Source organism: Neolamprologus brichardi, chromosome 19 (genome assembly GCF_056152115.1).
Source record: "Neolamprologus brichardi isolate AB-2024 chromosome 19, ASM5615211v1, whole genome shotgun sequence".
Taxonomy (NCBI): domain Eukaryota; kingdom Metazoa; phylum Chordata; class Actinopteri; order Cichliformes; family Cichlidae; genus Neolamprologus; species Neolamprologus brichardi.
Genome location: NC_142122.1, coordinates 13109018 through 13135062, shown reverse-complemented (window position 1 = coordinate 13135062; position 26045 = coordinate 13109018). Strand labels below are relative to the sequence as shown.

Here is a 26045-nt window from a genome sequence, read left to right as displayed (position 1 = left end):
AAGATTATGGACGCCACAAATATCAAGGATGCAAAATACATACCAGTATATTTTCCTTTATCCATTCATCAATCTCTCTTACTGCCAGGAACAGCAGTTACACCCCTGAACCTGTTTAGATGAAGAAAAGCAGATGCAGATTGTCCACCAGTGCCTGATTTTCCTTATTCCTGGTTTGACTCATCGGCCGCTATGATTAATCTTATCACTGTTCCGGTTATACTGAATGCAAGTATTCACACAGACCATCAGATGAGATGCCACGTTCTAAATTTGGACCTGGGTAATAAAGATGATGGTGAAGTTTTAGATAATAATCAGTGTTTGTCCTTAAATAACTCATTTATCTAAATTTAGTCATCTTTTGTCTACTACAGGAAGAAGTGTGCTTGAGGACCACTTCAGAACCTCATTTTCTGAAACACACTTCAGCTAAGTTTACAGTTTTTCCCACTACTTTCATGTTTTTATGAAAGCAAAGCTTTAGCAAACCCATGACATGGTATTGGTATGGACCAGTGGTGCCACCTAATGGTTACTTTTGCGCATTAGAAAGCAGGTTTTCTGTGCTTTTGGATCCTTAGCTCCAATCTGTGTGCATCTGGGTACCCAAATTTCATCCCTCCCTTCTCTGGAGACAGAAAAGGGGCTTTAAGTTATGTTCTTTAAAACAAACAGATTAGCTGGTCAAACACAAAAACTTGACATCAAGTCTGAGTACCAAACTATATTTATTGTATACAGTAGTAAAAGACCACAAATAATGTACAAATCAGTAGAGAAAACATAACATGACAAGACCTGGTCCCCGTTCTTCGTACTTTACAGTTTAGCTCAGCTGACCTTTGTCCAGCTCACTGGGTTCTTGAAATGCGAGCGGAAGGCTGCTTGTTGGCATCGTAAAGTGTGCTCTTACTTTGTGTGACGAAAGCTGGAATCATGATCGCTGACTGGCTTGTGCAGATGCATGTCGCACAAACACTCAACATTTCTCTGTGCAATACAATATTCACAGATGCTTACTGATGGCTGTGCAAGGAAATAAGGTTTAATTTCTCAGTACTGGCACCAACTCTTAACTATTCATATAAAAGATGAAAAACATTTACTGTAGTAGCTGAAAATGTTCAGACACAGTTTTTAAAGCGCGTATTAAAACCTACATTTCATTTTGTTGCAGTGTGTTTTTAACTTTGAAAGGTGCAACCTTTTCTAATAACTTGAATCCAACTAACTTCAAAAAAGCTGGGTTTTTCTTTTCAGGATTTGAGCTTAATGAACCGTGGCTGAACTGGGGGGAGGAAAGGGGGAAAAAAAGAAATCCTAGCTCATTTCAGACTATTTACATTCAAAGATAATTTGGTTACCCACATACGAAGAACGGGGCCCTGTGGGTACAGAACACTTGTCTCCCAAACTCCAATGGCTGACCTCCTGATATGAAACGAACTGCATGCTTCACTCTCCAGAATGTAAAAATAGTGAAAGACGCTCATAACCACTTGAAAGACTGCCACTGTAACAACACACAAGCAGACAGCATCTCAGCAGCTGGCACAGCAGTGAAAAGTGTCGTTGGTGTCTTTTAGCAAAGACAGTCCAACTTCTGTTGGATACCCTTGCTCAAACTTGAACCTGCTCCTCTTCAAAGCACATCTAAAACTCAGTGTTCCCGTCGGCCTACTTGTGCTAGGGCAATACAGGGGATGAGACACCTGACCTAAAAAAAACAAACATTGAGGAACCTTTCAGTTACTCCCACTCACAGTCCACCCTCTACAACAAGCAGACCTGCTTTTGAGATCATCACAAGGACCGGTCACTAGCCCACTTTGGAAAAAAACATAACCAAAAAGAAAAATGTTATGTATTTTGAACCAAGAGACTCTTTAGACAATCAAACGCCGACCAGCTTACACCGTGGATGCACTTCTGCGATATAGATGAATTCTTTCCCCTGAAACAAGCATTTCTGCATAAGCATATATCCATCTGTACCGCAGACACCCACAGTCACTCACTGAGTAGCCATCTAAGAGGAAGCAAACACTGATGCAATATAAATGCCTTTAAATGTGACAGTTTTCACCTTGAAGTTGGCTTTTTAAAGAGAAGCACGTCAAATATGAAGCAGACGTTCTGTTTTTGGAGTATTGGTCCAAGCCCCACAACATTTATCTAACACCCATTCTGATACTGCTGTACAGGAGGGGGGAAAAAATGTCGACCATATGCCCCATGGGTGTTAATGTTTAAAATAACAGACGAAAAAACAAAAAAAATAACATTTACAAAAGAAAAGAAACATTGCAGAAGCACCTAAAATGCAAAGAATTAAAATTCATTTAACAAAACAAAAACAAAAAAAAAGCAGGAGTCACCATTCAGACAACAAACACACAGAAAAGCAAAGTGAAATGGGAAGCATGTGTGTATTATGTTCAGATAGTGCTTCCACTTCAAACCATTTTTATGCCCACTGACAGTGACCCCAGGACAAAACACTTGCAGAGCCTCGCATTCAACCCTGATGGATGATGGAACAGTGACAAACTACTGGATACTAAGCTTTCACTGCACAGCGAACCAAAAGCAGTGACAAACCAGGAACAGCTGTGATGAGTTGTTGGTCCAATCACAGCCGGCGGTGCCAGAAGGAAATCGGTGTCCTGATTGGCCAGCAGAGAGACTGTTGACACACAAAAGTTCAGTCCTGACTGAGACAGCCCATAAACAGCCAACGAGGCCCCCCGCCCACACCTGACGAAAACCATGACAGACATCTTTAAACTGAAAGAATAATAATAATAATAATAATAATAATAATAATAATAATAATAAGATGAGGGGAGTGGTGGGGAAGGGATGGACAGTGAGATGGTTGAGGGCGTTTTCTGAGGGTGGCCGTCAATGAGGTGGGTAGGGCTTAGCAATGCCCGCCTGTCTGCTGCTGGAAAACATCTATGGTGTCTTCATCTTCCATTTCCAGCTAAGAAAAAGATGTTCCATATATTAATTATTTTACAGTATTGCAAACATATTCAATTTATTTAGAGGACAAGTGCGCTGTAATCTTAAAGAAACAGAATGTGTTTCAATAATGGTTTCAAGTGCATAATAATCATACCTGTGCAGGCGTATCCGTCTCATTGATCGGCTGGCCATCAAACCTGAACCTGATCTGCCTTATTGAGAGACCCTGCAGATGAAGATGCCGCATTTTCGTTAAAAGAACGGCAAAGTTAAGTGTGCAAGTAATCATGCTGCTTAAGAACTTACAGCAGCTTACCTGTCGTTCACAGTATGCCTTCATTAGTTTACTGAGAGGTGTGTGCCTTTTTATTTTAAACTGAACCACCGACCCATCCTGCCCTGCAACCTTGAGGTTGATGTGGTCATTCTCAGTCTTTACTCCTTCCTGTAGAAACACAATGGTTTAACACTTGATAAACAAATGGATTAGCAACCACAGTAATGCATAGTACGTATACGTTTTCTTTAAAGCGACATACACAATACTGTTAGCCTTGCTAGCTCAGACATACAGAAAGTAAACTAATAGGCATATAATCCCACAATTTTAACAGCCGTGTCACAAAACACAGATGTGACTTGTGTTGAATTACTGCCATACTATTCAATTGATGCTTTGATTAAAACAAAACGTACATTGGAGCTCAATAACACAGACATGCTACCATATGCGTTCACACAAGGCACTCACAGGCGCTAACGTTAGCATCATTAGCTCCGGGCTAGGCTCAGAACCACTGGCGAGTTTAGCTACCGGCTAACGCCGCTAGCAGTTTTGTTATGAAGTATTGTGGTACAACAAGCAGCACAACGAAAAAAATTAAAACAAATAAAATAAAAATCTATCAGAATACCATAGTCACATCAGTTTTTAAGGCAGTGCGTCACCTCCATTTGCGCTCTTCTGCCACTGCTGCAGTTGCGGCATTTGCGGCGTTGCGGACATAGCGTGGTCCCGTTTCGACAAAGAAAAAAATCCGCAAATGACAATCATGGTGTAATTGACATTCCTGCTCCTAACCTTTTAGACCCTAGTTAGCGGGACAACATCCTTCCCAAACTCACCTACAGCGCGCTGTGTGAGCGCATATAGACGCACATATGAATGTGCGGGTACTCATTCATTTGCGAAACAAACACTGCGCCGATTCAGAGAAACGTGCAAACCAGGCCATTTTTAGATTGCACATATAAGCGACGGTTTCGCAGGAGCTCGCCTCAGCCATCATAACAAGCGAGCAGTTATATAAACCTCTATATATTACCTTTGGCTTTTCCTCTGACATCTCGGCAGGATTTCGCGTTGCAGTTTACAGAATGATCTGCTAGTTCGGCTTTATTTGTCTTTCTGCCGCCTTCTGTCCTCTCCTCTGCCCTGCTAACGGGTGCGCGCTTCAGACCGCTGCTGCAAATAAGCCATTGGCCCTTAAAACACCACGTGGTTGCCAAATCGCGGGAGCGCGCGTCTATGCAAAAAAACTCGATCACGCGAGGAATCTATATGAAAATCTCTTATTGTGCGCACAAATTAAACTAAATAACGAGTCACCTGTAAATGATAGCTATTGAAGTTCTGTAGTTTAATTTGCATTCATTTAAAAGGTTTTGTTTCCATCTTAGTTTAGTTTAGACCAGACTTCAGAATGGGAAAGCTCTTTAATGTTTAAATATCCTAGTGTATTATTATTGTCATTTTTAATAATACTTTGACTCTTTTAATGTAATTATATGTTTTAAGAAGTTTAGAAATACAGTAGTGGTCATAAGTTCTAATACACTCATTATGGGCATGAAAGTCATGATAATTTGGGGCTTGTATGTGTACTTTTGACACTGCGTGGATTAGATAAAATCCAAAATAAATTCAAACTTGTTTTTTTGAAGTTATTAAAGATGTATGCTGTACAATCACTCCACCATGAAAAACGAACAGATTGCCATGCTATTACTCCCCAGGATGAGTAGACATAAACTTCTGACGAAATTCTAGTACAATTAGGGTAGTCAGATTGTAGCAAACTACATAAAGAAAGGGGCAATGTGTGGGGCAATGTGGAAAGTACTGGTAACGTTGGTATAGCAAATTTTTATATGTTTAACATTAAAAACATAAAAACTATGCAAGTCCCTCACTGGTTTGGCATTGATTCCCAGCTTCCTGGCAAAGTTAATACAACACAGATAAATAGAAACTGAAGTTTATTTTATGGTCTAACCTTTAACTCTCATTTCATCTGATTTTCTCTGCTTATTTTGTTTGGCATAAGTACTGCATCCATAGTTCACATTTCTTTATGAGCTGTGCTGACTTAAGAGCCAACTAATATGTGGGACATTGAGTCAACTAGTGCATGCCCATGCTACAGTGTAATTGTCCCTTTTGACAGTATAATCGTGGCCTTACTTTAACCCACTTACTTGGTATATATGTGTTACTAATAAGTCCTTTAGTTACAGGTAGTCTCACTGCGATGGAGATCTTTTTCAAGAGGGAAAGGAATACATACAAGAGCACTCACAAAATCTAGTGTAATAAATCTAGTGTAGTATATTAATCTTTTTGTGTTTTTGCGTTTTGAAGTTATATAATGTTGTACTGAAAAAATAACGTTTTAAAGAGCTCAAACAAAGAAAGTGCTTATATCCCCCAATGACTAATATATCACTTTAAGGAGATGATCCAATGGAAACTAAAGCTTTTTCCTAATTTGTGTGACCCTGAACTTTGACCTATGGCCTTGAAGATATTCTAAAATATATACCAAACATAAATACCACATTACAGTGGTGTATTTGATTATTTTTACCCATATGACTGGAGCAGAATTGACTGAAATCTTTGGCTTCTATAAGTTAAGTTTAAGTTAAATTCGTGCAGTCTGTGACTTTGTGACTTTATGGTGTCATTGTGATGTCGAATTGAAAAAACAAGAGCATTTGGAGAGTGCAACTCACCCTGAAGGGCAAGGACTATACTTTTTTTACTATACTAAAAAAAATAGATGTTTTGTGATGTTTTTATTATAACATGCTGACATCAGCCTGCTTTTATTACAGTGCAGCGACCTCACCCTGCTTTTATAAAGACATCCTAATGTCTGACCTTTGATCTATGTCCTTGAAGCATTGAATACTAAAATAGTCTGTTTTATTATCTTTACCTATATGATTGCAGTACAACTGACTAAAATTTCTGGCTTCTATAAGCTAAAAAAACCTTGAGATTTAAAAATATTTTCATTTTCAGTGCGTGATTTTGCAAAACTTTATGCTGTCACTGTAACACTGTAGGGCATGGTATTTGGGGGAGGCCCGGGGTGGGGTGGTAGGTTGTACAGCTCTCAATGGCCTTTTATATGATATACTACTATGATATTACTCGATATTGTTTTTTTGAAAAACTTTTCTGGGTCAACTTTACCTTTGGGTGCTGACAATGAAGGTCAAGGTCAAATGCTTAGCTAACCTAGGCTTGCATATTTTTGTAAAGACAACCCGTTAAAAAAAATAAGGTAATATGAAGAGCAATATAAAGATTTTATTGATTTTGGCATGACCTTGACGTGACCTGATTTTTTTGTAAATTAAATCAGCTCCAGCTGTTACTGGCATACCATCACACAAAATATGAAAATGATACCTTGAAAACTGTGGACTCAAGATTGCTAACAAACAGACAGACAAACAAACAGAACCATGACACAGCCAGGAGAAAAATCCAGACAGACACTTAACATGAAATCAAAAAATGCAGTTTCACAATTTTTGTTTTCTTTGTAGCTCATTTAGGCAGCAAGGTATTCAAATCCAGTTTCTCCAAGACCAGTGTGAATGGGAGGTGCAGCTAAAATGTCTTTCAGCCTTCTAAATAAATAAATCCCACTCCTTCATATAAGATACAACGGTGAGTAAGTGTGATACACAGAATCAAGAGGCTTCTGGGGAGACGGAGAAGCATACATATAAACACTGTCACCATAATCAGACGCAGACAAAACTCTGGATGTTCACTGTGTACAGTGACGGTAATTCAGAGTGCACCTGTCCCTCCTCAAAAGCAGACTCGTGAAAATTCCATACAGGTGCTGGAAAGCCGAGTCCATTTGTCTTTCGGGAAGCATTGAGCACTTGCAGTCTATAATGTTCACGGCGCCATGGTCTGTCGTTTTCTGACGGCCTTTCTCTGTCCACGCTGGTTTCTCGCAGTCTGCGCAAAGCTTTTGCGGACCGGGCATGGTCCAAGCGATGCAGCTTTTCCTCACTGGTTTCGCGCAGTCTCCGTGAAGCCTGAGCCAGTCGATTATTTTGCAGGCGATGCTCCCTCTCCGAACTGGTTTCTCTCAGTCTGCGCAAAGCTTGAGCGGACCGAGCATGGTCCAATCGACGCTGCCTTTCTTCGCTGGTTTCTCGCTGCCTCCGTGAAGCTTGAGCCAGTCTGGCATTTTGCAGCCGAAGCCGTCTTTCCTCGCTGGTTTCTCGCTGTCTTCGTGATGCATGAGCCAATCTGTCATTTTCTAAGCGATGCTGTCTCTCTTCGCTGGTTTCGTGCAATCTCCGTGAAGCTTGCCCCAGCCGCTTATTTTCCAGGCGATGCTCCCTCTCCAAGCTGGTTTCACGCCGTCTTCTGGAAGCCTTAGCCAGGCGGTCATTTTGCAGACGTTGCAGCCTTTCCAAACTGGTTTCCCGCTGTCTTCGCGAAGCTTGAGCCGACCGGGCATGGTACAATCGACGTTGCCTTTCTTCGCTGGTTTCGCGCTGTCTCCGCGAAGCCTGGGCCAGTCTGGCATTTTCCAGGCGAAGTCGTCTTTTTTCGCTGCTCTCGCGCCGTCTCCGCGAAGCTTGGGCTTCTCTGGCGTTTTCTAAACGACGCTGTCTCTCTTCGCTGGTTTCTCGCTGTCTTCGTGCAGCTTCTGCTAATCTGGCGTTTTCCAGTCTAGATTCTCTTTGATGCTGAGATTCAGTGGCCCTGATTTTCTTCTTCCGCATGGCATCCTTACTGCTGCGGCAAGAGCCTTTCCTTTTTCTAGGCATTGTGATGTGACCCTCTCAAGGCCCCTTGACACAGGAAGCGACATGCGCTGCACTGACCGCTGGCTGGAGCGAATTTTTTGCGCTGGCCGCTGCTGCGCTCTGCCGGTACGTCATTTTTTGCGCCCGCTCTACGTTTACTAGATGCGTCTGCTGCTTGTCAATGGAAACAATGCGTCTCTCATCTACAAAGGAGAAGGCATTGGCGTTGAAGTAACCGTACTAGTGAAGAAGAATGTGCTCAATGACCTTAACTGCACACATGCCTGCAACAAATCTGTGTGTGTGTGTGTGTGTGTGTGTGTGTGTGTGTGTGTGTGTGTGTGTGTGTGTGTGTGTGTGTGTGTGTGTGTGTGTGTGTGTGTGTGTGTGTGTGTGTGTTCGTCTGTGAACTACTACTCAATCAGGAGTTTGATAACACACACACGACTCAGGGCCCCAAAAGTTCTTATCTATATCAGATGTCATGAGGTCATCATATTGCCTAGCAACAGACTAACAGTGAACCCATTTTCCTTGGAAGAAAAATATAAAGCAGGAGTGGCTATAGACTTTTGCACAGTATTCATAACATAAATGCTAAAAATTGGGGGTTTTAGCTTGTTGGTATATCACCATCAAGTTTGACTGCTTTTGGTGGAGTTTGCAGACAAACAGATTTGGTATAAGATACATAAAACAATGGGGCAAGGGATACAAGTGCTTTGCAGATACCATTAAAAAGTGGAATACCTGGTCAGCCTAATTAAAGTGAAGATCCAGACTTTGCCAGTACATCAGGTCCTCTGTGCCTCTTCCTTGTTTTTTATTTTACATTTTATTTCACTTGATTTAAATAGTCGATACGTTCATAGTTTTTCACGTTTTGAAATATAGTTTTTAGCATTTGTTTGTGTTTGTTCACAGTAATTCAAAAAATAAAGCTAAAAGTTAGAAAAAGTATCAGTTTGTATGTGAATGTATGCAATCCTAGCCATTTAAGAGCAATGAAAAATGTCATGGCTTTCATAGCAGGTTTTGGTAAACTTACAAGGGACCCACACATTACATCGACTGGTGGAGGTCACATTTCAAAAGGAACATAAAGGTCAGATCATGAGGAACTTGAGGAACAACCTCGATCATACTGAAAATCGGGCGACAATGCTTAAGAGTGTCTTGAAACCAAGTTAAAGGAATTCTGTCAAGAGTGTTAAAAAAATCTATCCAGAAATATGCCAGAAGCTTGTTGATGGATACCAAAAGTGTCTGATTGACGTGCAAGTTACTAAGGCAGATTTAAACAAATAGTGTGGGTCTATGTATACCATATGTATACGTGGTACAAAGTCCTAACTCGTGGTGAGCATACGTAATCTTCTGACTACAACTGAAGATCATTGGGGGTTTTTTTCTTTTAAGGAATAACACATCTTTTAATCAAATGTTTGATTTATTGACAAACTGTACAAAACATACAGTATATCATAAAGGTAGGTTAACATGAAAGCTCAACAGGAAATAAACATAAACAGTGTTACTATCAGAATTAGGGATCAGTCTGAAATCTTTTATTTATAAGTTCTTTCGTTATGTTAATTTTGACCTCATATTCAGAATATATTCTGCAAATGTGATTGGTTTAAAATTCGTTGTCAACAGTAGGAAACATCAGCAGTAACACAGTAATTAGATTTCAGAATGGGGAAAAAAAACATTTAAAACAAGATAAAATAAAGTAAAAAAAAAAAAAAAATCTCAGCAGCAACAACAATGTGAAAATGTACAATTACAACAGAAGCTAAAGGAAAGAATATTCCAGCAGCCAGACTGGACTCCTTCCATTCAGTACCATTAAACTAAATACCCAAATAAATAGTAGATTAGCAGATTAGTATCTTGAGTCACAGGATAAATGACAAGTGTTTGGAAAAATACCGACACTACATATCTCTTCTAGCATTTAGTTACAGCCTCTTGGGTCATTTCAGTAAATGTAGGATTCTTTGAATGCTTCATTGACCAAATGACCCTGATCTATTTAAACTACTTTTCTTACATTTGATTTTTATATCAATTACAACAATTCTCCAATCATGTCACTTCAAGACAGCTCATGGATGTCCTCTGTCCGCAGTTAATAATCTCAGTTGACAAATCCATTTCAAGAAAATCTGGAGTATGGGTTTTGTCCACTTAGACCTGAAAAACATTAAACAATCAGTAAGAGTTGCCCTGATTTAAATAAATCGTTTGATATATTCACGCAAAATGGTAAATATGAAGTCAGTGCCAGATTACGGTGAACGTAGCTTAGCACGGACAGGAGTAAATGGCTAGCCTCGCACTGTATTGTATCATAGCTAAATAAAAACTTATCAGCCTCTCTTAAACTTTTATATTTAGCTTTATGGTATACACCCATCAGCCATAACATTACAATGACCTTAGCAGGAACCTTTAGGTTGTAGGTTGGACCTCCATGGATCAGACTCCAGGAGGTGCTCTTGCAGAATGAACTGGAACAAGTCTTGCGACTGTGTCCATCTTTTCTGCTCAATTAACCCTGATACTATGTGAGTGCCAGTGCAGAAGTAATTACTCATTGGTGTCTTTTGAAAATCATTCATATTATAGCAGGTCTGCAAAGTTAACATAGTGTTTTCTGTTGCCCGCTGGGGTGATTTCCACTCAAAGAAAACCTGGAGGACAGAATCTGATGCTTTCTCTGAATTTCTTGTAGTAGTCAGTCATATCCATAAACATCTGAATTTCATTAGTAGGAAAGAGACATTTAAATAGTATAGCTCTGAACTCTCTGGACCTTATGGACAGAGTCAGACAAGCTCTTTTTTCCCCTCCCCAGCGGTTATGCTAAACTGGGCAAAGTGCCTCATACTGGTAGCACAATACAGAATCAACTTTCTTAATCACGCACTCTCATATCTAGTAAATTACATTACAGGTGTAAAAAGAGCCACATTTTGTTTTGTAGAGCAAGTCATAATTTAGATGCTGTATAGGTAGCCGATTGCTGACACACACAGACTAACAAAGAGAAAAGCTCACCGTATTTCTGCCTGATTTCCTGGTGTCTCTGCTTCATCTCCGCCCTCCTGTAAAGACAAAACATTCTTCCATAAGTCACAGGGCGACGACTAAAGATTTTTTCAGAATTTCAGACTCGTGGAAACAAACCAGTTTGGGCTGATAACAGTGTGACGTCTGCACTTTTCTCCCTCGTGTGTGTTGAAAGAAAGCGATGCTAATCATAGCTATCAATGCAAAAGGTAGCCGGTGTGTCGCACCTAGTGCAACTATTACAGAACCAATAAAAGCCCAAAATATATAATTGTTGTTTAGAGGACATGCGTATGCGTTTATAGCAAATGTTCAATGTTAGCTGAGACAGATGCTGTTCTATATGGAGAAACTTGGTCATAAAGACATGGTGCTGAACTGTAGTTTTGTTTTTTCTCATGATTTTTGAATTTTAATTATATAAACTAGAGATTTAGGCAGCAATTTAGAGTCCACCAGCTCTTTAAATCCACGTTTTGTTAAGTTATAGCTATGGATGTATCAAATACAGAGACCAACCAGTCAGAGGGGGTGAAACAGTATTACAAAACAAAACATGATATTGTCACCTTTCGTCCTGCTTGGTTCTCAGCTTATTGGCCTGCCGCTGCATCTTGGCCTCAGACCTAGATCTGAAAAAACAAGACCAGTCTTAGATTTATGTAGTAGAAGGAAAAGATTGCTGATTATTACTAACAAACTTATAAGAAAGCAATCATCGCAAGGTATGTTTAAAGAAAAGCAATTTAGTGGCATTCCTAGTGTGAATAAATGTGGGTAAGTGTTGTGAGTTTAAGATGGGGTTGAACTCAGCCTGCAAACATAGAAAACTTTTTTTTTTTTTTAATGACCACACTTTTCCGAACTGAATCAAATTTTTGAGCTTTAACTTAATAAAACAGCATCTGAAAGTCAAAAATGGTGCCGGATGTGGATGACCTATGAATCAGTCAACTGCCAATTGCTTGACAAGGGGCTCAAGTTAAAGAGTGACAACAGAGTCCAGCAAGAACAGGAGAAGAATGAGAAACAAAAAAATCAAAGAATGAAAATACGGCATGAAAAGCACAGACAGGCTCCACAGTAGACACATTTCACTGATTTTAAACAGTTTCACTTCAGCTCTTTGTAGTTATAATTTCACTTTTCTCTGTGGCTGGCTCATGAACCAACAACAGCAGAAGCAAGAGTAGCCCACAGACTGGATGTGTCACATGTTCTTGACACAGCCCCAATCCACAATAAACACTCTCTGCAGGTAGACGGGCAGTACCTGACTGCCTGCAGACTGCCTTTGTGCTACTTCACACTCACGCATAAGCGGAAACACTCCCATTTTCAGGATTGGTTACGTGTAACATAATCGTTTAATTGAAGGACTTGATGGGTAGTCAGTACGTATCTTAACCTGTTGCACACAACTAATAATATAATTGCTACAATGTATTCTACCAGCATCACACTGGCTGGAATGAGAGGGTTTTATCAACACTTACCCGATGTTCTCACACTTGCAGCAGCAGAACAGACAGACCAAAAATGCAATGATAAGAATGCCACCAATCACTGACAAGGTGATTATCAAGATCTGGAAGTTCACTGCAGACAGAACCAGAGTGACAACGTCATTCAGAAATCACAAATCGCAGATTTATCTTCCAGATAGAAAATTCTTGTTCTTCCTCCTTCATTAGGTTGCGTTTAATTTCCTCTTCTCAAACCAAATCATTCTACAGATGTACTGAATAAAACTTTAATGTTTTTTGACACGCTGATAAAAATAACAAGGATCAAAGACAATTTTAATGTTTAATATGCAAATGTACTTCTGTAAAAAGTTCTGCATCAAGATTTTAAAGATGTAATAGTACAAAAGCATGTGGACAAAATGAATGTTAACATGAATGGGTTCCTATTTTACTACCAGACTATTGGATAGCACGCTTTGTACAGGGAGATGCTGTCACGGTGAAACAGGATAGGGCTTTCCCCCATCCCGCTATTGTCTAAAACGTATCTACATGCTGAAGCACTTATTCAAAACAAACAACCCCAGACGCAAAATCCACAAACATGGAGGGGTTTTTGTTTTTCCACTTTAGTGATTTAGTGAAACTTTCATCTACAGCAAATCAGGATAAACTGTTCCAATCTTCATTCGTGAAAAAATAAGAATTATGAAGATGCAGGATCTTTTAATCTCTATTTGTAAGTATTTATTTTTTTAGAAAAAAAATAGCCCTTAAATATAACTATTTAGTTTTTATTTATCCTTGGCATGGTGCTCATTGGGAGCCTGTTGCAGTAGCTCCTGTTCCAATTTATTTATTTTGAAATTATTTCATAACCTACTAAAGTGGATTTTTCTTGCTCCTTGTAGTTTATGTGGAGGTGAAATAGCCTAACAAGCCTACTAGTGGATTTTCGTATATCACTACAATCTCAGCAAATCGCAGAAAGGGGCTCTACTGCCCGGAGCGAGGCCTGTAAAGCTAGGGGACCTATGAGGAAAATGATGGAGACGAAGCTGTTACAGCCAGCATCATGGGGAATGTATGTGGCTGCACAATAAGTTCAGTGAGCTGATTAAGAGCAGAGGGAACACAGTGAGTGTAGTTTGGAGTAGCAGCAAAACACTGTGCACACAGTGTGACTGTACCTGGCTTCAGGACTTTAGTAAGATGTGGTATGTGAAGGGATTGCACAATCCCAGACATTTTATTGTATCTGGAACACTGAAGTGCTAGCTGTGGGAATGAGTCCATGTTATGCGCAAAGGGAATTAATCATTGCTGTTGCATTTTGATGCTGAGGTCATCCAAATGACTGTGGCTATAGATCCTCTCTGCACCACTTAATTAACACCTCATCTAACATCTGTTTCAGCTCAGCTGCCACAAGGACAGACGCAGAAGTTCTTTGCTACGTCATACCACAATACATGCCTTCATTTTAGGTTTAACCTCCTAGTATAGTATCACATTTAGATTTTAATCCATATAGCATTTGACTTTTTTGTATTTTTCATTTAACCTGAGCTCCTTCTTTGGAGTAATTTTTAATTTTCCAATTTTTTATCATGATTGGACTGATGCAACACAGTAATTTCTCAACTTCAGAGACATGCAAGTATTTTTGTGTTATACAAGAATATAGTTTATTAATTATCATTCTAACACACAGAGAAAAAAAGAAAGAAAATCAGCAAATAAGCTTCAGTTGGAAAGTGTACTGGACAGCATATTTAACAATTAGTTAACTGAATTAAAGTCATTATCAATGTGATCAGCTTGTGTGTGTGTGTGTGTGTGTGTGTGTGTGTGTGTGTGTGTGTGTGTGTGTGTGTGTGTGTGTTTTCTTACTCCAGCAGAGTCCCCATCGTGCATCATTCAGAGGGCAGAGCGCGTGGGGTGGGAGGATGGTTCTCACTGGATATGTTACACATGACTTTGTTGTGATGCACCACAAGCACTGTTTAAAAAAAATGTGCACAATGTCCCTATTAGTTAAACAGAAAACCAAAAAAGGGAGGTATGCAGGCTAATTACAGGAAGCAATGTATGATAAACACACACAGCCTAAAAAAGGAGCAGGGTGAGAATTCATGAGATCAGTTACTTCTCAAACCAGTCAAACAGGTCTGGGTTGGGGGAGGAGACATCTATACTGACCATGCACACACAGAGAAACTCTGTTAACCCAAAAAATAAATCAGCCAAGCAGAAATAAAACGCTCTCTCGGCGAACTTACCGTCACATTTTTCAGACATTCCTCACAGCTTGTCCCATTTTTCAACTCACACACTGTAGGTCAAAGAAGTTAATACAATCGAGTTAAAGGACATAATGGGCAAGGTGGAAACATTTTGCCTCAAACATCAAGGCAAACGTGACTGCAAAACTTGTCGAGTTTAAATGAAAGCACCATGAGGAGCAGATTTAAAAAGGCCTGGCATGTGCCCACTCTGGTTTTTGTAACTACTGGTAATCCTCCTGGGACATTTTCCATGGAGACTAAGTACAGCAACCACACAGCCTGTGGGACCAGTCATGTTATTATCAGCAGACATACACAGAACAACAGCCGGGTTTGTGCGAGTGAAGCCATGCATCTGTAAAATGGAGAAACAATGTCTCATATTTGTGTGCCACAGTTTCTCTTAGTCTCTTTGCTCTGAAACAATCAAGCACCCCAGGGGCTGAAAAAGAGACTCCTTGTTCCTGTTGAGAGGTTTCAACAGTTTTCAGAGACAGGAATCTTACACAGACACAATTCTACCAACAAAGTTGTGTTTTTATTCCTTTTAAGTGAAGCTTTTTAAGCTGAAATGTGGCCGGTACATAAGGTTATCTAATATATTTTATAATAAATAGTTTCAGTGTAGAAAATGCAAACAATGACATTTTAATTCTAGATGTTTGGGTGCTTTTCTCCTCAGTTCAAGGCTTATAAAACAATGCTTTATGAATATAATAGCCCTTAAAACTGTTGCGACTTTACTGAACAGCTAAACGACTCACATTCGGGGTTTTGAGCAACCTGTGCATAGCTATAAAGATAAAAACAACAATACTTCTAATAACAATAATAATAATAATAATAATAATAATAATAATAATAAATTAGAAAGCAGCTACATCTGATCAAAAAAAAAAAAGCTTTTCAGCTTTACTAATTCCTCAGCCCCCACATTCACTGATTCCTTTCCTACCGTTCTCAGGTGTGGACGAAACGGCGAAAACGCTCGCCAGGCCGAAACCAAAGAGAAGAACAGCCAGTAATATCCGTAAACCCATCATCCAAGAGCGTAGACTCAGATTCTCCTCCAATTTTTTATGTTTCAGAAGATTTTAGAAGACGATGTAAGCGCAAAAGGAGGAAATGCCTCGGCTGCTCCGACAGAAGTCTGAAACCTGAGAAGTGAACTTGCTGGGAAGGAACCAAACGCAAAATCCTGACGCACGCTCTCTTTACGCACCCAAACAGACAAAAGAGGGAAAGGCGTTGGCAGAGCGCAGTGCATTTCGATATACGTCATTTAAACTATGTGCTGAATAAACAGCGGAGTTTACAAAAATAGCTGCTTTGACACACACAAAAAGTATATTTTTAAAAAGTCACAGTTAAAACATTAGCTTTTTTCCTGATGGCTCATACCTTTTTACAGCTGTTTCGTTTAGTCCATTCATTCCCAAGCTCTGTGTTGGCCTCCCACAGTAGTAAAGTGACTCTATAACAAATGCTAACACATAACAGCTAATTGTTGTAGATGACTTCATGAGCTAGATGTTTGTTGGGCAGCTTAGCTCCCCAGCTCTTCTAAAGCTTCCATATTTTGTTTCAACAAATTAGATGATAAACTTCATGAAACGAACAGGACATCCAAGGGCAAAGAGGTTTGGAGCCAAAGTGCCAGCACATGCACAGCTCCCTGAAAAACCTCAACTCTGTTCAAAAATAAGTGCACAAAGGTCACGGTAAATATAGGACCATTTTCAATAATTTATTAAAGCATAATTTTGTAAAGCCAGTTACAAATAAAAAAAAGAACACCACACATATCTCTCTCTTTCTCTCTTTTTTTTTTTGTTGTTCTTTTTTGTTTAAACAAGCACAATGTTTTACTATGTAAAGGTGATAATAAGCGTAACACAAGATAAGAGTGGGCCCCACTTTGGCCGCCTGCGGCTGATAACAGGACCCTTTGTGATGAAGTTGCCCTTGAAGACAGATTTGTAATCAGAATTTCCATTAAGAAACACGCTGATCACATTTCAGCAACTACAGGGCAAGTTCTTCTTACTCAGTGTAATATCAGTGACAGACAGAACCACAGATGTAGAATAACCAGATCTCACAGCTCCAGGGTCCTCAGGATTTATGGCTTGTGAACTTCAATTTTTCAGTTTTTCACTCCTTTTTTTTTTTTAGATTAAACTAAATTAACCAAAAGTTCAAAGTGGAACCTGTGAGTGAGTTCTGCTTATTCTAAATCTACAGGCAGGATCCCAGTGGGCTGTGTGTATGCTTTCAGGCCGTAGCTATGATTAAAGACACTGAGGTTATTAAAATTTGGAGCATTTTAGCAAATCTATACATTGTACACTTACAACTTTACATGTCGTAGAGACTGATTTCAATATTCTTAGACTTTAAATTGTTAAATTTAAAGAAGCAATTCAGGGTTTTTTCTCCCATTATATCTGTGGATAAATTTATTTTTGGTTACTGGGCAACACTTCAGAGGGGTTGGAGGGGTTTTGGATTCACAGCCTCAGTTTTTCTAAAATCATCGCTGCCACCCTGTACAGTATGTGATGAACTAGAAAAACAACAACATATTTCACCTGAAGAACTTCACTTTACTGTCTGGTGTGAAAAGCCAAACCAGATCTGTCTTTGGGGCAAATCCTGAAAATCTTATTGCCACAGAAACGAGTTTAGAAACTTCATCTAAACCAGATAAGACAAATAATTGGAGCATGTTGTCATGCTGGACGGTAACTTTCCATGCTATGCGAGCACTCCCAGTGGATATCTGCTTTGTGGGAACACTTTGTTTACAGTGCTCTCTGCAGGTGTTTGACATGAGTGCCATCTAGCTGCAATGCACAGCATCAGGTGACCTCACTTTGAGTCCAAAGAACACACACACGCATGCACACACACACACAAAGCAGTGATGAATTTCAGCATTCCAAGTGCACAGTTAAACTTTTTCCAAGCCCGTGTCCTCACAGTGTCATATCTGCTTCTTGTACACTGATGCTGAAAAAAAAGAATAATCAAAAGCATATTTTCATTCTTCCTGAACAAACTTTGCAACACATACAGTACAATAGGAAATAAACAACCCCTCAACCCTCCCCTGATATTCCATGCTTTTCCCGTTAACTCACAATTACAACACCATTCTTCGCAAAAGTTACTCATGTAAATTCATCTCTTTTTTTCCAAGGAATACAGTAGTATCACTAGTATCACTTCAGTAGTATCACTTCAGTAGTATCACTTCTCTTTTCCCTTCTCGTATTCAACAGTTTACGCCATTAATACACTCACACACACAGCAGCAATGCAGACACAGCACTTTAGGTTGGCTAAGATAGGGGGAATACAATAATAACAGTATTATCAGTAATTGTTTAAATAAAAATCACATGTTCATAAATAGGCTGAAAACACAGACAAACAAGGTTGTGTGCATTTTTTGCTTAAGTCTCCTGATCTCTGAAGAAAAAAATGAGAATAGCTTGAGCAGATGAGGATAGACAGGATTTCATAGCTCCAATTAATTCTTCAGAGTGAGTCCAACAAATAACAACAATGATAAATTCATCAAAATGCTGTTAGAAATATGACCACGATAGCAGCCAGACTCACTATAGTCTGTTTCCTTTTTTTTTTTTTATCTTACTCTTACTTCTCTGTGAGTCACATTAATGGCACAGCCAGTGTACAGTATTGGCATCATATTCAGACATACAGTGGTCATTATTAACACCAATCACTTGCATGTATCTTACATGGCAGGTGTCACATTGCATTTAGTATGGCATTTATATACTGTACAGTGCAGTGGCCACCAAAAATGTAACAATAATTCCTATTATAATGCGTGATATACAATACAAAATGATACATGTTTGTTCAGTTTATGTGTGCACATAGGCGAATATACACATTTATCCAGCTTCTGTGACATGTAGACATAAATAGGGGAAAGTTTGTTGGGGGGTTTTCTGGCCATTGTTCTGGATATTGTTCTTGCAGAGCCAAGTGAGGCTCGTAGCCATGCACATACTTTGGAGAGCATCCAAAGTAAATCTTTCTTCTCTGGAATATTTATAGGATTTTTTTTTTTTTAAATACTTAAAGCCACTTCCTTTGGCTGAGTTTTCTTCTTGTGGCCACACAGTGGCGCTGACGAGTGAGCAGGTGAACACTATGTTGTTTGGTGACGAATCACCGTGTCCTTTTCCTCAGACGTGACAGAGCTGATATTATCGATAACAGACAGAGAAAGCAAGCAAGAACAAGAGTTTAGCATTTTAACTTAACAGCGACCGCAAACAAAGAGTGAGGATATATAAAGAGAAAGAGAGAGACTCGGAAATTAGAGGAGAAGTGAGATAGAAACTAACAAAACTGAGAAAGTGTGGCTTTCTTCTGTCTGGCAGTGCAATGGAGGTTGGAGGAGCCACCTGGGGCTGACTGGGACTGGGTGGCTGCTTTGTGCTTGTTGTTTCTGAATTTGTCCAAAAACGGAGAGTTTGGTGTGTGCTTGAACATCTACATGCAGGACTACCGCTCAGGGTTATGTATTTGATGGGACAGCCCCCCAAAACAGTTTTTTTTCATGCTATTTCATGTTACGTTATTAATAGATCTCCAGGCCAGTTGAGTGTGCATTTGGCTTCTGTGTCCACTTTTTACCCATTTTTGTAATTGATGCTCATTCCCTGCTCATGATTCAACTTGGGAGGTTGAGCTGGTTGGTGCGACTGCCCTTTATAAAACACAACCAACCAATGCAAGGAGCCAAGGCGTCTGGTGTCACTAGATGGATGAACGAAGAGCTTTGACTGGCTGGGAGAGATCACCTGACCCAGGCACTGGCAACACTGGACACAGACATGATGCTGCAGCGTTTCTTCACCATCATGTTGATGTAGGCCCGCATAATCTTGGTGATCTCGCCGACCTAAAATGTGAAAAAGGAGATTAGTACATCCTAGATAAGAGGTATCAAATCCTACGCTGAGAAAATACGCTGAGGGGGGGGGATGATTAGACGACGAATGATGAGCTCTCACCAGTGGAGTCTCAAAGTACATCTCCCTCTCATCCACGATGATCTTGTAGGTGCAGGGCTGTGACGCTCCGAAGAAGGTAATGTGTTCGTACTGGAAGGTTTCGAGCGGTTTGGGTTCTCCTCGTTTATACACAGACACGTTGTCAGCGCTCACACCCAGCCACAGATCATGAGGGAAACCTCCCTCTTTACACTAGCAAGAGAGGAGAGAAGGGAAAGGAAGCAGATCAAATTTATTTGTACAAAGCTCCAAAATTTATCTTCTGGGCATTTTTCCTCACCTCCACGTCAAATAGAGTGGAGCCATATCCTGGCCACTCCTTAATGATGCTCATGTATTTCAGCATGGCCTGATGCTGCGGCATGCCCTGCAGACGAGTCCACTTCTCAAGCACGCTGGTCCGTGTGGCAGACGTCTCCTCCTTCACCCACATCTCAAGCATTTGCTCATCCTCCATCTGAAACAATCAGCGAATCCCCGAACTATCAATCCACTCAGCTAGCAGGTTCATTTATTATTTAGTATAGCAGGAGACGGATTTCAGTGAACTTAAGATGCAGAATTGTACAAATCACTTTTGCAAAGTAGAATTTTAAAATGAAGTAGCTATATTTTCTTTAACTTGAATGAAAAACTTCTTTTTTCTCCATCACTGACCTTCTGCTTCTTCAGTGAACCAGTCTTGAAACTTCTCCTGAGGGTGCCATCCAGGAAGCTCGGAGTCTTTCGTTTCTCTACGCCGGTCCCGACACCACCTTGTCCCACTGCCACGCCTTTTCCATCTACAGCTCCAACACCTCCAGCCCCTCCAGCTCCACCTGCCACCCCCACACCCGGTTTGGTGGAGTGCAAAATGCGGTTGCGCAGACGTCCAATTGGGTAGACGCTCCCCAGGTTCCACCCGGCTCGACCTGCCCCATCACCGTGGAGATACTGAAGACGTAAAGCGGCCAGGTGCTGCAGCGTTTCCTCGGAGGCCGGGAAGTGACCACTTATCAAAGATTCGTGCGCCTGCGAGAGAGAGCAAGACAGTCTGCATTTCTGACACTTATATTTCCTGACTGGATCACATCTTCAGCAGGAAGAGAAAATATCAGGCTCAATTGGAATTGCGTTCAAATACTGCTTTTGTAATCTTACTAAAAATGAATACACCTCAGCCATATTTAGTCATACATTCATGCCAGAGAACCAGAGAGTCAACAGCCACCACTACATCATTCATGTAGAAAAGCCTCGTGTATGTGTGCCCTTGACCTCATCGATGTCAAGAATAAGTGTTGTTTCATGTTTGTTTTACTTACAATCTTTAGGTCCTCCTTGATTTATCTGTATATCGTTCCCCAGTTTGTTTAACCCAGACTTTGATTTTGATTGTTGTCAGGTGTCAACATTAATTAGTTTTGGTTTCTGGTTGATGCGTCCATAGCATCACGGTCCCTGGGTCCCTGACGCAGGATTTTGAGTTTTCTTAGTTTCTTTTTGGATCAAGTACACTTTATGTTTTTTGTTTCATCTGAATCTTTAGTTATCTCCTGGTTTGGGTTTATGAATAATGTTTGCTTACTGTAGAGTTGTTGCTTTAACTTTTTAACTTTTTAACTATTTTTTTATATCATGAGTCCAGTTTTTCTTTCTTCTTTTTAAGTTTTCTTGTTCGTGTTCTTGCTCACTATCTGGTTTCTGTTTTTGGTGATTCATATCATTTCATGCTTTCAGTTTATGCCTGCCTCACTTGTGTTCCCACGTTAAGTGGCCGTCTCTGTGCCTTGCTTGTTACTCACTTCCTGTTTTACTCTGGTATTCAGTTCACTCCTGTGTTTGATGTTTGAAGTTTTACTTCCCATGTTTTGGTATCATTCATTTGTTTCACCTGTTCCTTATTTTCTCCAGCTGTGTTGCTGTGACCAGATTCATCCCCAGAAGAGTTATTGCAGTTTACTTTTTTCTAATTAGTTTTTATTATTATTTCATTTTGACTTTTTGTTTTAAGTACAGCGTACTATCAGTTAGTTTGCTGAGTGGATTTTCTTGTTTCGGTTTAGTTTTTATTGTTTGAGAATGGTAAGGTTTATTAGTTTCAGTGTAAGTTTTGGTCTTTTTAATTATCATTGTATGGTGGACATGTGTCAAAGGCAAGATTTAGGAAAATCAGTAAATATATTACAATAAAAACACAGAACTTTTTCATAGCAGTTGATTTAGAGTCTTGTTGATATCCAGAGTCTGAATAAACAGATACATCAGGCAACCTGTAATAACAATTTTGCCAAGCTAACAAATACTAAAATTAGCGATATTTCATCTATATTTTATTTTACAGTGACACGGTGGTTAGCACTGTTGCGTCACAGCAAGAATTCAATTCTACCATCAGGCTGGGGTCTTTCTGTGTGGAGTCTGCATGTTTCTCCCCGTGTTTGCGTGGGTTCTCTCCGGGTACTCCAGCTTCCTCCCACAGTCCAAAGACATGCGGAGTTAGGTTAATTGGAAACACTAAATTACACATAGGAGTGAATGTGAGTCCGATTGGTTGTCTGTCTCTATGTGTTAGCCCCGTGACAGACTGGTGACCTGTCCAGGGTGTACCCTGCCTCTCGGCTCCAGTGCCCCCCGCGACCCCAAAAAGGATAAACAGAAGCGGATGGATGGATACAAAACTGTTTCAGATAGTTTTGGGTTTTTTTGAAGTCTACTTTTTATTTTTGTTTAGTTAGTTTTAGTTGTTAGATCACTTTTAGTTAACTGTAGTCACCAGTATATTTGAAGCCTCAGGTTGCCTTATTTTTCTGCCCTGTTGTGCTTTTTGTTCTCCGTTTGTTCTCTTTTGCCTCTTTATGTTTCCTCCTGCTTCGATTTATAGACATTGTTGTCCGTCACTTGCTGAACTTCTTCTTGTGGATTTGGGTCAACCTTGACACCAACCCGAGACACCCACACTGACTCAAGATTATTAAGGTTTGTTTCTTAATAACTTTTGAGAAGCTTCTAGAAGCTGCTAATCTCTGGAACTCTGGAAGACAGGCTGCTGTTTTGCTAGTATGTAGAAATATTGTGAATATCTGTAGGATTAAACTTTATGAAATTTTCATGAATTTTATTCTAAAGCATTTTGGTTTTAAAAGTGCTATACAAATAAGATTTCCTTGTTTTCTTTCGGACATCCTTTAGAGTTTTTTTACACATGCCTGATCTACCTTCTGTTCTTCTTCAGCAATATTTTTTAAAACTCACCTTTTTTGGTCTCACCTGCTTCTTCTTGTGTCAGCATTTAGGTGATCACTTTGAGCTAAACATAATAATTAGAGTAAATCTCACCTGTTCAAACATGAAAGCAAACTCCACTCCCTCTTTGGGCATGCTCTCTACATCCAAGAAACAGTACAGTTTAAAGTAGAGTTTCCATTCTCCTTCCTCCTCCTCTTCTTCACTGCCTGCCAGTCTGAAAAATAAAGGAAAACATGCCATGAGTTACTGCAAAGTGTACAACAAAGACACGGTTAAATGGACAGCAGTGTTTGTTCAAACACTCGGATACCTCTCGAACTTGGCCAGAACATCTGCCACAATCACTCTGCTCTCCAGTGCTCGGTCTGTGAAGCTGTTGTGCTCAAACAGAGAAAACAAATTCTTGCTTTCCTCCATGGCCAAACCTCTGATCAGCTTCTCTACAACCTGCAGTAACAACATTCAGACGGTGTTTAGTATTCCCATTCAAACTGATTTATTTCATCTTGAAAGGGTTTTTCAAATAATTCAAAGATCACTTGCAAATCACATGCACCCAGCCTCAGCTTTCTCCTTCTATTCAAGGTTAATTTTTGTTCTTTTATGTTTAAGATGAGCTAATGAGACAGCAAGTCTCCAGATATAGGTGTGAGTGATGGATCATTACACTCAATACAAGTGTAAAATGAACACACTTCTAACTTTATCTTAAAGGTGTGCATTTTAAATAATGCATTTCAAAGAGAAATATGTTTGTATCTATTGTGTTTATGCACCTCTCCAGCAGTGGTGTGTGAGTTGATGGAGATCTTGCAGGAACCTCCTCCATGGCAGTAGACAGTAGTGCTCATCTCCTGCCTCAGCAGCAGGGCGGCGATCTCCTCCTGAGAGGGAACAAACTCACGAGTTTTGGTCTTCTTCAGGGATTCTCCAGTGAAGGTGGCATACCGCTCAATCTCCGCGCCTGGATAACGCTCACGTATCCTGAGTTACAAATACACAAATATACACAACACATTTACACGCATGCATTTTATGGATGCTTTGTGAGGGAAATGCTATCCCTAATGCAGACGCTCACCTCTTGAGGTGGAAGCGGAGGTATCTGAGGATGGCTCGACTGGGTAGGAAGGTGCAGCTCATGCAGGTGAGCAGATGCCAGTGTGCACGATTGGCTGGACTGTTAGGCTGAGGCACATGATTGGTCTGCTTGATCACCTGGCAATAAACCTGTGGGGAAAAGATTTTTATCAGAGTGTAAACAGCTGGAAAACTGAAAGAATACTCTATGAGAAATAAAATATTCAAGTTTCATATATTTCTGAAAGTAAATATACAAAAGTACCTCATCCCTGAGAGGGCGCAGGTCCTGACAGGTCTGCAGGATGCCCTGAATGATGGGCACCGTGTCTGCCAGTGTCTCCATCTCCTGTAGTGAGTTGAAAACTCGCACGGCCTCATCCTGCAGACTGGCGTAACCCTGCTGCCTTTGTACTGCACGGAGAAAAAAACATGTAGGTAATCAATTTGGCTAAAGATGAGAACAGTAACATCAAGAAAGATTACATTAAAGGATGACTGTTGTGCCAATGTCAGCATTTTAAAGTGTTAAACACGTTGTCTGCATGTTCTCCCTGTGGCTGCCCGTGCAGGTTCCTTTCTGAAGCTCCTGTTTGTGGACACCAACTGTTATCACAGTCCAGAGAAATGCTTGTTAAATTTAATGACAACTCTAAACTAGCTCTGGCTGTGGATCTGTGAGCTTGTCCTTGTATAGCTCTATGTTAGTCCTGTGATCCGCTGGCGACCCCTCCTGGGTATACCCAGTTTTTCACCCTATGACAGAACTTTTACTCCATTTTACACTTTTTTGAGTGGGTTTTTTTTTTTTTGGCCTTTTTAATTTCCTATGAAACAGGAAGTTGGGAGCGTAAGAGGTTTCTCTATTTCACTCACAGCTGGTGACCTCTCCGTAAGGGAGGGGCAGTAGAGGCGCATGCAGAGGATGCTGTGTGTATCTGAGGATGGGGTTCCTCCTGTACATCTGCTCCACTATTTCTGGGTTCACACTATTTTCCTGAGAAGACACAATGATGTAAAAAAAAAAATCATCTTAAAGACACACATCTGCTGATGAATTTGAACTTACTCTGTCTATGTGAGCGTCTTACCTTGATGTCTCTGATGAGCTGCAGAGTTGGTGTTTCTATTGGGGTCTTGCTGTCTATGACTCCCTGTATAGCAGCTGTCCACCTCATGGCTTCATTCAGCATCTTAGTATAAAGACGGTAGGAATGCTTCCTCCCGTACACGATGATGTTCCAGTAGCCTGTAAAAAAAAGGGGGTGGGTTAAATCCAATAAAATTATTTCTACTAACATCGTGATTAAGTTTTATGAGAGTTGTGCAATAAATCCTTTTAATCTAATTCAATAGAACCAGGGTACTGGTACATTTATCAAGTCTATAATTGTAAACTGAGACACCGGCATATATCCCTAACCTCGTCAGTATAATCCCTGATTAAATGTGCCCTTCTTTCCCGTTCCTTTCATTTCTCTCTGCTCACCTGTCTCCCTGTGCACTCGTTCATCCGGCTGAATGACAGAACAGAGGGAGTTAAGGACCAGAGTTCCCATCTTGGAGGAGTTTTTCTCTGAGCTCTTGTAGTAATCTAGGGAGTTGTGGGTTAAAACAAACCAGCGCTTCTTCAGCTTAAGGGAAGTGCTCTTGGCATTTGTCTTCATCTCCTTTTGGAGCCACCCTGAAGATGGAGAGGAGAGGGAGGCAACAAGAGGAAAAAGAATGTAGAAAATATTGTGATACCTAAACCTTTACGTTGAAGATATACTGTTTTAAAAATGACAGTATGATGTTTT

General features: G+C 40.2%; 4 protein-coding genes across 6 annotated transcripts in view; all 4 read right to left on the bottom strand.

Annotated features, from left to right (window-relative positions):
• Nucleotides 1-718: 718 nt before the first annotated feature.
• Nucleotides 719-4439, bottom strand: sumo3a (small ubiquitin like modifier 3a). Of its 2 annotated transcripts, XM_006798407.3 has the most exons (4): nucleotides 4299-4439; nucleotides 3290-3418; nucleotides 3128-3199; nucleotides 719-2989 (listed from the first exon to the last, which is right to left on the bottom strand). In XM_006798407.3, the coding sequence occupies exons 1-4, from the start codon at nucleotides 4317-4319 to the stop codon at nucleotides 2927-2929; spliced, it is 285 nt and encodes a 94-aa protein (XP_006798470.1). In that variant the 5' UTR covers nucleotides 4320-4439; the 3' UTR covers nucleotides 719-2926. The 2 variants fall into 2 exon arrangements, with proteins under 2 accessions (XP_006798470.1, XP_006798469.1); XM_006798406.3 differs by having other exon boundaries at nucleotides 3128-3418.
• Nucleotides 4440-6561: 2122 nt separating this feature from the next.
• LOC102782459 (uncharacterized) lies at nucleotides 6562-8136 on the bottom strand. The gene has a single exon (XM_006798405.2). It carries the CDS (start codon nucleotides 8062-8064, stop codon nucleotides 7015-7017), a length of 1050 nt encoding a protein of 349 aa, XP_006798468.2. The 5' UTR covers nucleotides 8065-8136; the 3' UTR covers nucleotides 6562-7014.
• Nucleotides 8137-9474: 1338 nt separating this feature from the next.
• pttg1ipa (PTTG1 interacting protein a) lies at nucleotides 9475-16064 on the bottom strand. The gene is made up of 7 exons (XM_087832896.1): nucleotides 15834-16064; nucleotides 14873-14925; nucleotides 14484-14592; nucleotides 12618-12720; nucleotides 11691-11753; nucleotides 11110-11156; nucleotides 9475-10242 (listed from the first exon to the last, which is right to left on the bottom strand). Exons 1-7 carry the CDS (start codon nucleotides 15919-15921, stop codon nucleotides 10205-10207), a joined length of 501 nt encoding a protein of 166 aa, XP_087689022.1. The 5' UTR covers nucleotides 15922-16064; the 3' UTR covers nucleotides 9475-10204.
• A 2049-nt stretch (nucleotides 16065-18113) lies between these two features.
• Nucleotides 18114-26045, bottom strand: part of myo10l1 (myosin X, like 1) — a 42710-nt gene continuing 34778 nt past the window's right edge. For both annotated transcript variants that reach the window (XM_035910987.2, XM_087832809.1), the window contains exons 32-43: nucleotides 25736-25930; nucleotides 25338-25495; nucleotides 25123-25243; nucleotides 24512-24660; nucleotides 24248-24396; nucleotides 23943-24150; nucleotides 23477-23613; nucleotides 23257-23380; nucleotides 20596-20949; nucleotides 20219-20395; nucleotides 19939-20130; nucleotides 18114-19826 (exon numbers count right to left, since the gene is read on the bottom strand). In XM_035910987.2, coding sequence (XP_035766880.2) covers nucleotides 19722-19826; nucleotides 19939-20130; nucleotides 20219-20395; nucleotides 20596-20949; nucleotides 23257-23380; nucleotides 23477-23613; nucleotides 23943-24150; nucleotides 24248-24396; nucleotides 24512-24660; nucleotides 25123-25243; nucleotides 25338-25495; nucleotides 25736-25930 — 2069 coding nt within the window. In that variant the 3' untranslated portion in view covers nucleotides 18114-19721. The remainder of the gene's footprint in view (nucleotides 19827-19938; nucleotides 20131-20218; nucleotides 20396-20595; nucleotides 20950-23256; nucleotides 23381-23476; nucleotides 23614-23942; nucleotides 24151-24247; nucleotides 24397-24511; nucleotides 24661-25122; nucleotides 25244-25337; nucleotides 25496-25735; nucleotides 25931-26045) is intronic.